This window comes from Capsicum annuum, chromosome 6 (genome assembly GCF_002878395.1).
Source record: "Capsicum annuum cultivar UCD-10X-F1 chromosome 6, UCD10Xv1.1, whole genome shotgun sequence".
In the NCBI taxonomy this organism is placed as follows: Eukaryota; Viridiplantae; Streptophyta; class Magnoliopsida; order Solanales; family Solanaceae; genus Capsicum; species Capsicum annuum.
The window spans coordinates 2,555,905-2,569,314 of NC_061116.1; the positions used below are offsets into that span (position 1 = coordinate 2,555,905).

The 13,410-nt window shown below is 35.8% G+C and overlaps 2 protein-coding genes across 2 annotated transcripts; one reads left to right on the forward strand and one right to left on the reverse strand.

Moving 5' to 3' along the window:
* The first annotated feature begins 662 nt into the window (after positions 1 to 662).
* LOC107873639 (pentatricopeptide repeat-containing protein At1g09900) lies at positions 663 to 3,423 on the forward strand. Its single transcript, XM_016720564.2, has one exon. It carries the CDS (start codon positions 895 to 897, stop codon positions 3,289 to 3,291), a length of 2,397 nt encoding a protein of 798 aa, XP_016576050.2. The 5' UTR covers positions 663 to 894; the 3' UTR covers positions 3,292 to 3,423.
* A 1,978-nt stretch (positions 3,424 to 5,401) lies between these two features.
* LOC107873638 (60S ribosomal protein L23) lies at positions 5,402 to 10,302 on the reverse strand. Its single transcript, XM_016720563.2, has 4 exons — positions 10,106 to 10,302; positions 7,157 to 7,441; positions 7,001 to 7,042; positions 5,402 to 5,644 (listed from the first exon to the last, which is right to left on the reverse strand). The coding sequence occupies exons 1-4, from the start codon at positions 10,116 to 10,118 to the stop codon at positions 5,562 to 5,564; spliced, it is 423 nt and encodes a 140-aa protein (XP_016576049.1). The 5' UTR covers positions 10,119 to 10,302; the 3' UTR covers positions 5,402 to 5,561.
* Positions 10,303 to 13,410: the final 3,108 nt, after the last annotated feature.

The window sequence follows — 13,410 nt, forward strand, 5'->3', positions numbered from 1 at the left end:
TTTAGTCCATTTTTTTCCAAAAAGAAAAAGGTTTGTGGGTATATATGTAATCAGTCGGATTAATAATCGATTTGTGCGTATATCGGTTGGATCCATAATCAATCCATCCATATGTCGTTCAGATCAATAATCGATCTGTCTATATATCGTTCGAATTGATAATAGATTTGTCTGATCAATAATCGATCTGTCCATTGTAAATCAGGTTTTGAATTAATTTGTAAAAAAAATTTAAAAAATTGATGGGGGGAGTTTTGTTTAAATTTTGTAAGTTCCTGATCTGTGGACTAATTTGAAACTTTTAAAACTTGTTACAACAACAACAAACCCAGTGTATTCACACAAAGTGCGTTTTGAGAGGGTAAAATGTAAGTGGTCCATACCACTACCTCTGAAAAAGTAGAGAGGTTGTTTCCGATAGTAAGTCATTTTAAATTATAAATTTAAATATAAAAAAGTGAGTTATTTCCCTAACAAAAAAAGGCTATAGTCTATTTAATTAAAAAAATAGACTTGAAAAGACCATTTATTAAAGAATCCCGAATTAGAGACAATCCTTGCAAAAACTTCAAAAAAATCATGAAAATCAATATGGGCCCAATGGCCCAAAAGAACTCCTAAGAGGATAAGAAAGAAAAAGATTTTTTAAAAAAAAATAAAATAAAATAAAATAGCAGCAGCTTTGTCACTTTCTTCTTCTTCTTAGCCATAAAGAAAAACTCTCCAAGTATCAGCTTCCTTTTTTTTCTGTTTAATCCTTTATTTCTAGCAAAATAAAACAACACCATAAAGAAAAAAAGAATTTTTGTTAACCCCATATAGTTGAAATATGAGCAATCTTTAGTGAATACTGATTCTTGATTGTGTTGTTGTTGTTGTTGTAAACTTGTTGTAATGGAGTTAATGGTCCCAACTAAGCAAACCCATGAAGGTTTTTGCTCATTTCAGTCTAGTTTTAAGGAAATCAGTGTTGGTGGTTGTAGTAATAATAGGAGGTTCAACAACAGTAGTTTACTTGTGTGTCAGTTGAGTAAACATAGACAAGATAAGGTTTTTGCTATTTCAAGAATTGAGAAAAGGGCAGATTTTGATGGATTTGTGAGTAGTAATAGGAAGTTTAAGAACAGTTTGCTTGAGGGGCAGTTGAGTAAACACAGACAAAATGAGGTTTTTGCTGTTTCAAGAATTGAGAAAAGGACAGATTTTGATGGATTTGGGAGTAGTAATAGGAGGTTTAAGAGTAGTTTGATTGAGGGGCAGTTGAGTAAACATAGACAAGATAAGGTTTTTGCTATTTCAAGAATTGAGAAAACGAGAAATCTTGATGGATTTGAGAGTTGTCATAGGAGTTTGAAGAGTAGTTTGCTTGAGGGGCAGTTGAGGAAAGACAGACAAAGTAAGGTTTTTGCTGTTTCAAGAGGTGTTGAGAAAAGGGGTTGTGTTAAAGGGAGCAATATATTTGAAAATCTTGAAGAATTTGAGGGTAATGATAGGTGGTTTAAGAGTGGTTTGGTTGTGGGGCAGTTGAGGAAGGACAGAGGTAATAAGGTTTTTGCTAGTTCAAGAAGTGAGATTTTAGGGGCGACGAATGGTAGGTTGTCGAGTGTGGAGAAAAGGGGGTTTGTTGAAGGGAACAATGTATCTGAAAATATTGAAGAATTTGAGAGTGATGATAGGAGGTCTAAGAGCAGTTTTGGTATTTCAAGAAGTGAGACTTTAGGGACGACGAATGGTAGGTTGTCGAGTGTTGAGAAAAGGGAGCATCTTGAAGGGAGCAACGTATCTCAAAGTCTTGAAGAATTTGAGAGTAATAATTATCTTCGTCGGTTGGTTAGAAATGGGGAATTGGAAGAAAGTTTTAAGCATCTTGAGAGTATGGTGTATCGGGGGGATACACCTGATATTATTCCGTGTACGAGTTTGATTCGTGGTTTTTGTAGATTTGGGCAAACGAAGAAGGCTACGAGGGTGTTGGAGATTCTTGAGGATTCTGGGGCTGTTCCTGATGTTATTACTTACAATGTGTTGATTAGTGGTTATTGTAAGTCGGGAGAAATTGATAATGCATTGAAGGTCTTGGATCGAATGAGTGTTGCACCTGATGTTGTCACGTACAATACTATTTTGCGTAGCTTATGTGATAGTGGGAAATTGAAACAAGCTATGCTTGTTCTTGACCGTATGTTGCAGAGAGAGTGTTACCCCGATGTGATTACCTACACGATTTTAATCGAAGCAACGTGTAAGGAAAGTGGCGTGGGGCAAGCAATGAAGCTGTTGGATGAAATGAAGAGTAAAGGATGTGTACCTGATGTGGTCACGTACAATGTTCTTATAAATGGGATTTGTAAAGAAGGGAGATTGAATGAAGCAATCAAGTTTCTGAATAATATGCCATCTTACGGTTGCCATCCTAATGTGATTACCCACAATATAATTTTGCGTAGTATGTGTAGTACAGGTAGGTGGATGGATGCCGAGAAACTGTTGGCTGATATGGTTAGAAAAGGATGTTCTCCTAGCGTTGTCACGTTTAACATCTTGATCAATTTTCTATGTCGGAAGGGACTGTTGGGACGGGCTATTGATTTATTGGACAAGATGCCTAAGTATGGTTGTACTCCAAACTCGTTGAGTTATAATCCATTGCTTCATGCATTCTGCAAAGAGAAGAAAATGGATAGAGCGATCGAGTATTTGGAAGTTATGGTGAGTAGAGGTTGTTACCCTGATATTGTGACGTATAACACATTGCTCACGGCTTTATGCAAAGATGGTAAGGTTGATGTTGCAGTTGAAATCCTCAATCAACTAAGCAACAAAGGTTGTTCTCCGGTTCTAATCACTTACAATACAGTGATCGACGGACTATCCAAAGTTGGGAAAACTGAACTTGCGATTGAACTGCTGAACGAAATGCGAGAGAAAGGTCTCCAACCTGATATAATTACCTATTCCTCGCTTGTATCAGGTCTAAGTAGGGAAGGAAAAGTCGACGAAGCCATTAAGTTCTTTCATGACTTAGAAGGATTGGATGTCAGACCCAATGCTATAACCTACAATGCCATTCTGTTGGGACTGTGTAAAGGTCGCCAAACAGATCGTGCAATTGACTTCTTGGCTTATATGATTTCAAAGGGATGTAAACCTACCGAGTCTACGTACACTATTCTAATCGAAGGCATTGCTTATGAAGGCTTCGCCGAGGAGGCTTTGGAGTTATTGAACGAGTTGTGCGCTAGAGGAGTCGTGAGGAAGAGTTCTGCTGCACAGGTGGTAGTTAAGATGTAGTTTTTAAGCATACTTTTTTTATGTTTACTGTTAATTTCGCATCGATATGTAAACAATTTTTTTCTCTGTTGGCTAGAAATATCAAGTGGAAGTTAATTTTGTTTGATATAATGATCATAATCCTTTGTTTCAGCTACTGTACTTCTTCTAGCTCATGCTGTTAATGCATATATCTTTAATTCATTCTTTAGGGGAAGCTTAGGTAATAATCACACACTTAATATCTTTATGCTTATTGATCATAAAGGTATAAAGTGTGTATAGGATGATAGTTTAAAAGACCTACAATTGAGTTTTCGTGTATGTTTCTTTGAGCCGTTTGAGTTTTCATCATACAATGTTCAGAGTTAGCTATGTCAATTGTTGGACCATTGCCTGGCCCCGCGCATATTACTGTTACAAATAGAGATTTTCCTCGGAAAAGTTGTTCTTGAAATGTCTGTCCACACCGCATCTGTTGTTGCAAATATCGGAGGAACTACCAAAACACGTGGTACGTCAAGAACTGTGCTGTTCGCTGATTGCTCCCTCCTTTACCAGCATGTGTTGGCACTGGAACTCCCAGCTTCTGCATTAGTTACCTGCACTCGAGGCATGTGGATAGCTTCAGTTGAGTCGATGTTAATTTCCAGCAGTAATAACTTGTGTTGTGCTGCTAGTTGGGGAGGCCCTGCTTAGGTGCATGGACCTCAGCGAAGATGTTTGTGATGTGATGAATGCACTTTATGTAGCGTAATACCCAGTCGCTGCCTCTATGGTTCCTAAAGACCCCTCCCAACCATCCTACTCCAGGGTTGCATTTTGCGGATCCTTAAGTGTTGAGTTTGTCCTGAGCTGAGGGTCTAGCGGAAACGACATCTCTACTTCATCTCAGGTAGTGGTATGGACTGCATACACTTTGCAGATCCATACGTGTTGGGAGTTTGTACTCATCTGTCTTTCAAGAAGATGTAATCCCTCTCTCGCTGATGCAACCACCTCGGATTTGGTTCCTTGATCAACAGAGATGGCATAACCACTCTTTAAGTTTGGAAAATTTGATCGGATTGAAACTAAGGATTCTTTTACCTGTATGTCTCGACATACATTTTCAGAATCCTTAGCTAGTTTGAAAAGGAAATGGGCTCCGTTAGTAGTTGCTAGCACGTGATTGCTACTAACGGTGTCCATTCTGAGTTCATGTAATCGAGCACTATGATTCTTAGCAGCCTTAGAGTTCAACTGAGCTCATGATGAATCTTGAAGGACTTACAAGAAGCAATGCAGCAATCAATCTCCAGGTAGTACTTTGCATTTCAATCTGCTTTCGTAGACCGGTTTTGAACTGTGAAAATAAATTACAATCAAATCTTTATATCACAAGGTGAATTGTGCCCCTTTTTCTCTGCTTACACTTTACGCTCTCCGGATCCCACCTTGTGGGAATATACTGGGTATGTTGTTGAATCGTGCCTCTTTTTCCCTTCATAGATCATATGTATGGATTACTTCTTTTTCTGGACCTTCTTTTGTCTCGACTAGAGGGTCCATCAGGAACAACCTCTCTACCTCAAGTCCTCCTTAACCTCTGAGGTAGAGATAAAGTCCGAATACAATCTACCTTAGACCCCATTTCGTGGGACTATATTAGGTATCCTGTCGTTGAGATGATATGTATGCAACCATAGGAAGAATTATGTATCCTTTCCTCTCAGTATCCAACTTTAGATGCTGTTCAAGTGTAGCAGTAGTCTATTCTACTTGAACGACAGGTTTAATACTGTGATGCCAGCGAAAATGTTACTTCAAGTTACTTTATTCAAGTTTGTGAAATCGAAAGTTGTAAAAGCAGAGATGGAAAGTTACAAGTATCGAGTCTAAAAGTTACAAGTAACTCTGTCGACAACAACATACCCAGTGAATTCCCACCTGATGGGGTCCGGAGAGGGTAAAATGTACGCTATCCATACCATATCGAGTAACTCTATCGCAATCTAAAAATGGTTTCTGGGAACTGTACAACATTGCTAGAAAATGGTAATAGAGGTTCAAATCCCGCGATATGATGTCTGTGTTAGGACATTGTAAGAAGATAATTCAGATTTGCAACAACTGACATGAACACCATGAAGAAACTGAAATAGTAATGCACTTCTACATAGATGAAAAACTTTGCAGTACAGCACAATTCTCATAGCCAGATGCAGTAATAGTTCCTACCAAGACAAAGGTAACTCAGAGATCCAAAAAATTCAAAACGAAAACTATCAGCAAAACACAAATTTAAAAACTTAGACGATGGCGTTGGCAGCACTTGCAATCCTGGGCCATAGATCAGCACACTCTTTTCCAATAGGACCAGTAATGGCAGAACCTACACAACAGAAAACAGAATGGACATGGTCAGAGTAAGAGTGACTAATGACTAGCATGAAACACGCAGATTCTGCTAGGCATTAAGGGGTCGTTTGGTTGGGAAAGAATTGTCCCGGGATAATTACTCTCGGGATTAGTTATCCCACCATATATATGAGATAACTTATCCCATCACTATGGTGTAAATGGTGGGATAAATAATGCCGGTAGTAACTAATACCTCACACCAAACATGGGATAAAATAGTGCTTCATTTTATCGCGGGACCATTTATCCCTTATACCTCATCACACCAAACGACCCCTAATAGTCAAAAAGAATTGGAATGGTGGAATTGATAGATGACAGATGATGAATCAATTACTTTTATGTATTTCTACTTTATCGTTGTTAGTTGTATGCATGATTACTTACAGACTTGCTAAACACAATTACATTGATTGTCAAGTTATGAGAAAATTTATTGTACGAATGGTGAAACAACAACGACAACTCTGGGGTAGGTGGGGTGTACGCAGCCTTACCCCTCCTTATGAGGTAAGCGAGGTTGTTTATGGATGATTGCATGAATGGTCAAACAACGACAACAACTCTGGGGTAGGTGGGGTGTACGCAGCCTTACCCCTCCTTATGAGGTAGCAAGGTTGTTTATGGATGATTGTATGAATGGTCACAAACAACAACGACAACTCTGAGGTAGGTGGAGTGTACGCAGCCTTACCCCTCTCCTTATGAGGTAGCGAGGATGTTTATGGTTGATTGTATGAATGGTCAAACAACAACGACAACTCAGGTAGGTGGGGTGTACGGCTGTACGCAACCTTACACCTCCTTATAAGGTAGAGGGTTGTTTTTTGATAGATATTCAGCTCAAGTAAAGCGTAACAAAACAGAAGTAACAGGAACCAGAGATGCAAAAGTGAAACAACAACGAACTTGAATGATTAGATGTATGCATGATTACTCATACAGACTTGCTTAACACAATTACATTTGATTGTCAAGTTATGAGAAAAACTTATCATAGAAGTAATGGTTGATCGTATGAATGGTCACACAACGACGACAACTCTGGGGCAGGTGGGGTGTACGCAGCCTCACCCCTCATTATGAGGTAGCGAGGTTGTTTCCGATAGATGCTCAGCTCAAGAAAAGCATAACAAAACAAAAGTAACAAGAACCAAAGATTGTATGAATGGTCAAACAATGACAACTCTGGGGTAGGTGGGGTGTACGCAGCCTTACCCCTTCTTATGAGGTACAGAGGTTGTATTCAAAAGATCCTCAGCTCAAGTAACGCAGGAACCAAAGATACAAAGTAAAACTGAAAGAACTCGACTGTAAAATAACATACCCTTCATTTCACCCTTGGGGTTCACAATTACACCAGCATTATCTGCAAAAACAAAATGGAAAGAAAAGTAAGGTCAAAGAAAGCAACTGGCAAACTCATAATATGAAAACCAAAGCAATTTCACAACAAAAACAACTTAAGGGTGTCTAAATATACCTTCAAAGTACATGAAAACACCATCCTTTCGCCGCCACGGCTTGCGCTGACGAACAATGACAGCAGGCATAACCTTCTTCCTGAGATCAGGCTTACCCTTCTTGACAGTAGCCATGACCATATCACCCACACAAGCTGAAGGCAACCTGTTAAGCCTTGCCCCAATACCCTTCACTGAAATGATGTACAGGTTCTTCGCACCAGTGTTGTCCGCACAGTTAACAGTTGCTGCCACCGGCAGACCCAACGACATCCTGAACTTGTTCCCGGCGGAACCTCCACGTCCTTAAATTACATATAGACATAATTAGATATTCAATCAATCATCTATGTTGCTCGGACTCTTCAAAAAAGTCGGCGGGCGAGTCCCGGATTCTCCAAAAGCAGTGTATTCTTGGAGAATCCGACAAGGGTGCAGCATCAAATGTGAAGAGTCCATGCAACTTAGGCTTCAACTATATGAAATATCTAACACGTTTCACTGTATTTGGTTAATATAAGTATAGCACAATTAACAAATGAGGTTTCAATTCCAAACAAGGTCGACTATATGAAACAAATGTGTGACACTTCTATTAGGCTCATTTCCTTCTGATATCGATAAAAATAGTTCTAAGGTTATATTAATTAGAAGTTGCTTAAATCTCATACCTATGCTTCTTCAAATGTAACATTTTTTTCAACTATTTCCAAAGTACATGAGATCAAACACTAAGAACAAAGATGAAATTTCTATAGAACAAGTAGAGATTGAATTGTATCTATGTATCCATAAATTAAATCTTAAAACAGCGAATTAATCAATCAAGTTTCAATCTCAAACTAGTTCGAGGTCAACTAAATGAAACATCCTCACATCTTCCACACTAGCTAACATGCTATATCTGGGCGAATTAGAGAAATGAAGGAAATTATCAAAGGTTGTACATGTGGCAGCTGTAGAAGTAACCATGTGACTTAAATAAAATGAGCGGCTCAGATTTAAAGCTCAAGCGGTTACGATATTAACGGTGGAGATGAAGTTGGGTTGTTATTAATCACCCAACTGAAAGAGAGAAGAGGAGTTAATGACTTGGTATTATTCCCTTCCTAAAATTCTCTCTTCCTAATTCTTCTTCTTCCTCATCTCTTCTTCTGCCCCATCTGAACCTTCTTCTCCATTGCATCTTCTCCCTTGCAGGTCAAAGCTCGAAGCTATGGAGTTTTTATCTTTTTGAATTGTACAATCTTTCGAGTGTAACCATTCAGCTCATTAATAAAATTCCCAAATTAGTTCCAATTTGTGCGAATTCTGCAATTACTTTCGTATACTGTCCGTCTAGACTCTAGAGTATTAGATAACAGCCCACCAGGCACTACAGCATTCATTTCAGTATAATACAGTCACCTAAGTTGCAATCCTAAACTAGCTGAAACTCAAGACTAACTACATGAAACATTTGAACAAAGTCTACTCTATTAGGCCGATATATAATTTGTTTCCTAAGGTAAACAAGGCGTTCTATGACTTAAAAGGTTCTTCAAGTACCAAGTTTATGTTATATTTTCAAAAACTGGAAAAAATAAATGAGAGCAAACAATACATATATGCATACATGTTCTACCCTATTAGGTTAGTTTCAGCATACTACGATAACTAACCAATCAAGTAATCAACAAAGCTACAACCAGACCAAACTAGCCGAGATCAATTCAAGAAAAAACATTTGAACAAGTTCTAGCTATATTTAGCTTCTCATTTCATTCTAATAAGGATAAACCTGTTATCTCAAGTAAATTAGGAGTTAATATGACATAAATGTTCTCTACCTCTCAAATTTTAAGTTACATTTCCAACAACAACAACATACCCCGTGTATTCCCACAAAGTGGGATCAAGGAGGGGTGGGAGGGGTAAGTGTACACAGTCCATACCACTACCTCAGATGAAGTAGAAAGATTGTTTTCGATAGACCCCCAACTCAAGACAGATAACAGTATAACAACAAAAAACATAAAAATAAACAACAAAATGAGACAACACAACGCTATATAATAAATGAAACAACACACCCACAGAGTAATACTATAAACTATCTATTCGAGATCACAAACATCCTCAGAACACTACGAACAAGATAAACAAGATACTACAGGCACAGATAAAAACAAAGCACTCCTCCCACTAACCCTCTACTCCTCCCACACCTTCCTATCAATGGTCATGTTCTACGTATTTCCAAAAGTTGAAAAGATGCATGTGATCAAACAATAAATAAGCACACATGTATAACACGATCAACCAAACAATCAACTAAATCACACTACAAATTAGTCAAGATCAACTACATATGAAACAAAGAAACAAGTTCTAGCTATATCCAAATTATCATTTCATTCAAATAATGATAAATAACTTGTTTATCTCAAGTAAATTGGAAGTTAAATGACTTAAAAGTTCTCTAACTAACTCTCAAAGTTTTAAGTTACATTTCCGAAAATTGAAAAAAATGCATGCGATCAAACAATAAATGAGCACACATGTATACTACGATTAACCAAGCAATCAACTGAGTTACAATACAAATAAGGAGTTGTATTACTTGGAAATTTCTCAAAATCTCACACTTAGATTACATTTTTCAAAAATTGAAAAAATACACAACATCAAACAATAAAAACACATTAAAACAAGTTGTAATAACGATTAATAATTTGATTTTTATGGTAAATTAAGCTCTATTTGATTAAAAAATTCACTAAACTTCACATAAATTTGTCTAAATCTCACATTTAAATTACATTTTTCAAAAATTGAAAAATACACAACATCAAACAATAAAAATACATTTGAACAAGTTGTAATAACGATTAATAATTTTATTTTTATGGTAAATTAAGCGCTATATAATTAAAAAATCCACTACATTTCACATTTAAAGTTACATTTCGATATTTAATTTATTATACCTCGCTTCGACATTGTTGGACGACGTAGTTCTTCTCACTGTGAATAATAATACTGAAAGACTAGGGTTTTTATTATATATATGGAGAGACTAGGGTTTTGTTGTAAGAGTTGTGGGCTATTGGGCCAGATTTAGTACTGGGCTCGTTTGGCCCATTGCTATTTAAATATGAGTAGAGCCGTCAATGTGGGCCAAATCCATTTGATCGGTCCGACCGATCCAGCCTATAATTTGATGGAGTTGGGCTTCAATTTTTACAGAGCATTTAAGAATAGGGCATTTTAGCCCGGCTTGGATAAGCTCGTGGCCCGTGGGGCTTGAGCAATGTGGGTTGGGCTAGCCCATAGGCCGGCCCGTAAGTCAAATACATGCAACTATTTGGATTGCTTATTAGTATTTTTATTTGGTTCGTCAGATATCATGCCAAAAGTTATTTAATTTCTCCATTAGGAGTATCTTTTGAGGTGTTGGAGACTTGATTAACAAGTATTAACACTATGTAATATTGTTTGATAATACTTATGTTTATTAATATTCTAAAATTAAATTATAAAATATTATTTTCTTGAAAGTGGATTGACCCGTGAGGCCTGCAGCCCACAGAGTAATAGTGTGGGCTTGGTGTTTTTTGATGGGCCAGTCTGATCTGGCCCGTCAAACTCAAAACCACTGTGGGCTAGCCTGGATGGGCTGGGCCAACCCATATTGACAGTTCTAAATATGAGTCATGTTGACTAGCCAATGTATGACTATTTAAGGAAAAACTATGCAACTTGACAAATATTTAGAGACAAACAACATAAATCCTGATAGGTTGGAGCTTAATTATATATTTTGCATAATTACTGAAAAATTTAATTTTGCATCCGGCGAGATACATTATTAGCTCCCGATGTATCTAACGAAGATACGTTTTTTTCTTTATAAAGATACATAATTAGCTTTCGATATAATTTTTTCGATTTTGGATCTATCGAGATACATATTACAGACGAAGATACATTTTTTCCTCTTTCAATACGTTTTTTTCATTTTGGGGTCTATCGACATACATTATTAGCTCTCGATACATCCAACAAAGATACATAATCAGTTGAGATTTTTGTAATTACTTTATAAGGGTGTGAATTTGTGTAAATATGATAAGTTAAGGTGTGTGTTTATGTTGATTTTTCAATATTCGGACTGTATATACTATACAGCAACATATCCAGTAAAATTCCACAAGTGAAGTTTGGAGAGGGTAAAGTGTACACGGACCTAATCGCTACCTCGGGGAGGTCGAAAGGCTATTTTCGAAAGACCCAGTAAAATATTTTAGACTGTATAATATTAAATATAACTACTTTTTCTAAATTCATTAAACGTAGCTACGTTTTGAGTTGCATAGTAGCTACACAATACACGCGCTGATACAGTTTATCATGCGTTGTTTAGTTGATGCAATTTGATATCCTGCATAAATACCATCCTTTCATTGATACAACTGATATATGTGTGATACAATTGTTTCACTGATACAATTGATACATGTCTGATATAGTAATGGGGAAAGGACAAGAATAACCACTCGGCTAAAATAATTGCCGCCGATTGACCATCGATTTTTAAATTTCAAAATATAGTCATTTAGGCCTTTTTTTTTTGCTACTATCCTTAGAGTTTTTTTTTTCTGCAAATATCACAATCCAGTGATTCCGTTTTTAGCTATCCTCTTGTTTATCTATAACGCCATTACTCAACGGTTGATTTGAATCATAAAGATTTTAAAGTTTGCTAACTTCAAAATAAGTTATGCAGTTTTAAGCTTAAAAAAAGAAGAAGTTATTCTTCTAATTGGTGTAGTTTTTCTAACAATCAAATATGATTTTATAACATTGTAATTGTTGCTCTTCTTTTTTATGAATCAAATACAATATTTGATATCAAATACATGAATCTTTGAAACCAAATACAAATATATATTTTATACAATAATTGTATAAAAGTGTATCAATGTGGTATCAAAGTGTATCAATGTAGTATAAAAGCGTATTAATATAGTATAAAAGTGTATCAATTGAGTATAGAGACTACATGCGACCGATAGACCAAATGGCTAAAAATCGAAATTAAATTGGGTCGACTGGCTCCAATTGTCCAACTTTTACATGGGCTGCCCATTTCTTTTCAAAATGGCCAGCCCATGTCCTTTTTCCTATAGTAATTGTACCTACGCTTCGTGAATACACAAATTATAGTTATTTTACATAATTAATACGCTATAAACTATACCTATTAATGAAATTTCTCTACAATTTAAGGTAATTAATCGAAATGTTCTTTAATTAGTTATTCGTAGTTTCGTATTTTATCTTATCTTTATTTCTTAAAAATAATTTTACCTTTGTATCCTATTAAAATAATTAATATATGTCATTATATAATGAGGAAAATAATATAATATATGATAATGCATTTACTAACAACTATTCAAATAAAACAAGCTATTTAACCAACTAACACCGTGAAAGAATGTGGTACAACGAATGAGGCTTCTCTGTCCTTAATCAAATGTCTCGATTTCAAGCGTGAATATAGCTGAGGCGTGCAAAACTAACTCGAATACCGAAGTTATCAATAAAAAAAATGAATTAATTAGACCATATTATGAATATCGAATATCGGAATGAAAACTAAAAAGAAAAATAACATAAATATACACCTCAACTAATCATATTTACACAAATCCCTATCCTTACAAAGTAATTACAAAAATCTCAACTAATTATGCATCTTTGTTGGATATATCAGGGAGCTAATTATATATCTCGACATATTCAAAATAAAAAAATGTGTTGGAAGTTAATTATGTATATTTACACGAAAAAATATATTTTCATTTGATATATTTTGTATCTCGACAGATCCAAAATCGAAAAAAATATATCAGAAATGAATTATGTATCGTAACAAAAGAAAAAAAAGTATCTTCTTTAGATGTATCAGGGAGCTAATTATATATCTCGACAGATAAAAAAATAAAAAAAAATATCGGAGGCTAATTATGTATATTTCCACGAAAAAACTGTATCTTTATTGGATGTATTTTATATCTCGACAGATCCAAAATAAAAAAAGATATATCAAAAACCAATTATGTATTGTTACAAAAGAAAAAAACGTATCTTATTTAGATGTACCAAGGAGCTAATTATATATCTCGACAAATCAAAAAATCAGAAAAAGGCATCGGGATCTAATTATGTATCTTTATACGAAAAAAATATATCTTTATTGGATGTATTATGTATCTCGACAGATTCA